A 1,944-nucleotide genomic window follows, 5' to 3' on the forward strand; every position below is an offset into this window, starting at 1 on the left:
AGCCAGTTCTGTATCTAAATGGCTAGTTCTCCCTGTATTCCATGAGATCTAACCTTGCTAATCAATCTCCCATGGGGAACCTTGTCGAACACTTTACTGAAGTCCATATAGATCACATCTACTGCTCTTCCCTCATCAATCCTCTTTGTTACTTCTTCAAAAATCTCAATCAAGTTTGTGAGACATGATTTCCCACGCACAAAGCCATGTTGAGAATACAGTTGGCAGAATGATATTGTTTGGTCATTTTCAACTGCATTAGTATGCTCATGTTCTCATTCATATTTTAGGAAACTATTTTGACTTTTTCTCCCCTACAGGTCTGGTGTGGTGGTCTAAACTTGTACACAGGACTCCAAGTACCGAGTGCTATAAAATCCTTGCAGAAAGGAGACGGTGGATTGGGTGGTTCTGAAAACAGTTTAACTGGGCTTGCACAATAGTTTTTCTGTGAGACTAATCTACTTAGTGATGTGGTTTTAATTCCTCATTGATTGGAAATCTGTGCTGTGTAAGAAATGGATGCATCAATACAGCGGACCATTATCATTCTGGTTTTCCTTTTACATCCAGTTACGGCAAACATTTTGTGTAATATACGAGCAATGTTCTGTATTGTAACTCAGGGTTGCATCTGTAGTCAGCCATCTGTTGTTACTGTCTTCATGAACTTCCAAAAACACTTGTGTAGTGTACATGCACTACATTTCAGGGTTTTAGTCATTGTGGCATCTGCACCCATACTGTTGTTGCTTTAGCTGAAAGGAACATGTAAAATTTACGGAAGGATTGAAGGTAATCCCATGGTTTAACCTACTGAACTGACTTTTTATAGATAAGTTGGAGGGTACATCACACCTTGGTTAAGTTCAGAGACAGTGTGTTTAGCTGGGAAGTAAGCCTATTGGATTGGAATGTTTGGTAATAGAACTAAAGGCCTTGATTGTACCAGTATGCTGATAACACCAAAACATAATCTTTAAACCTCCCTTTAGTATGTACATGATGTGTAAAGCTGCCTTATTAAAAGTAATATGATGAGGTACATACACAGGGAATACAGAACTATAGCTAAATGAGCCATTTATTGGAATAATTGTTAGTGAGCACTTTCAGTATTTAGAATGAGAATCTATTAAACACTACTTTGCTCAGTAAAGGTGCTTTATTGCAGTTAGCACAGTGTTTGCAGCACCACAATTAAATTTCCAGGTAGATAGAATTCAGAATTGGACATGGCCACAAGAACAACTCTTGGAATTCGTAAGTATGTTTTACAGTCCATCTTAAATAGGACTGATCAATGCTAACAGTTTAAAAATCCAAATATGTATATTACTTGTATTGGAATGTATTAATGCTGTTGATAAAGATGGAATGGTACAACTACTCAACCTGATCTGGAAAAAAAATCTGTAGCTCTTTACACTATGCACAGAGAACGAACCTTTCCCTAACAGTGCCTATGAAGTCTGTTTTCCTCCAAGGTTATGTCAGCAATAAGAGTATACTGTTTTTTTTTAAAACGTCTTGACTGACATATCTTGGTCTAGTAAATAAATTTGAGAGCTTTTAATCTTTTTTGCCTGTTGAATGTATAATTTGAAATTTAATCTACTTGATAGTTTGATTTTGTATCATATAACTGATTACATTCCAAAATTTAAAGACTGCCTTTTATTGGGTATTGATTTAACCCTAATGTAAATTCAAGCCAGTGATCTAATTTATCCTTGTATTATTTTGTCAGTCTGATATTTTCAGGCAACTTCATTTTCTAGATTAGATTCCCTACAGTGTGGAAACAGGCCTTTTGGCACAACCACTCCACACCGACCCTCCAAAGAGTAACCCCACCCAGACCCAATTCCCTCTGAGTAATGCACTTAGCACTATGGGCAATTTAGCATGGCCAATTCACCTGACCTGCACACCTTTGGATTG

At 37.1% G+C, this 1,944-nt stretch overlaps 1 protein-coding gene across 8 annotated transcripts in view; it reads left to right on the top strand.

Moving 5' to 3' along the window:
- The window catches only part of fsd1l (fibronectin type III and SPRY domain containing 1-like), a 59,999-nt gene extending 58,418 nt beyond the window's left edge, over window positions 1-1,581 (top strand). For all 8 annotated transcript variants that reach the window (XM_043719428.1, XM_043719419.1, XM_043719357.1 and 5 more), the window contains one exon: window positions 321-1,581. In XM_043719428.1, coding sequence (XP_043575363.1) covers window positions 321-443 — 123 coding nt within the window. In that variant the 3' untranslated portion in view covers window positions 444-1,581. The remainder of the gene's footprint in view (window positions 1-320) is intronic.
- Window positions 1,582-1,944: the final 363 nt, after the last annotated feature.

Source organism: Chiloscyllium plagiosum, chromosome 2 (genome assembly GCF_004010195.1).
Source record: "Chiloscyllium plagiosum isolate BGI_BamShark_2017 chromosome 2, ASM401019v2, whole genome shotgun sequence".
Classification (NCBI taxonomy): domain Eukaryota; kingdom Metazoa; phylum Chordata; class Chondrichthyes; order Orectolobiformes; family Hemiscylliidae; genus Chiloscyllium; species Chiloscyllium plagiosum.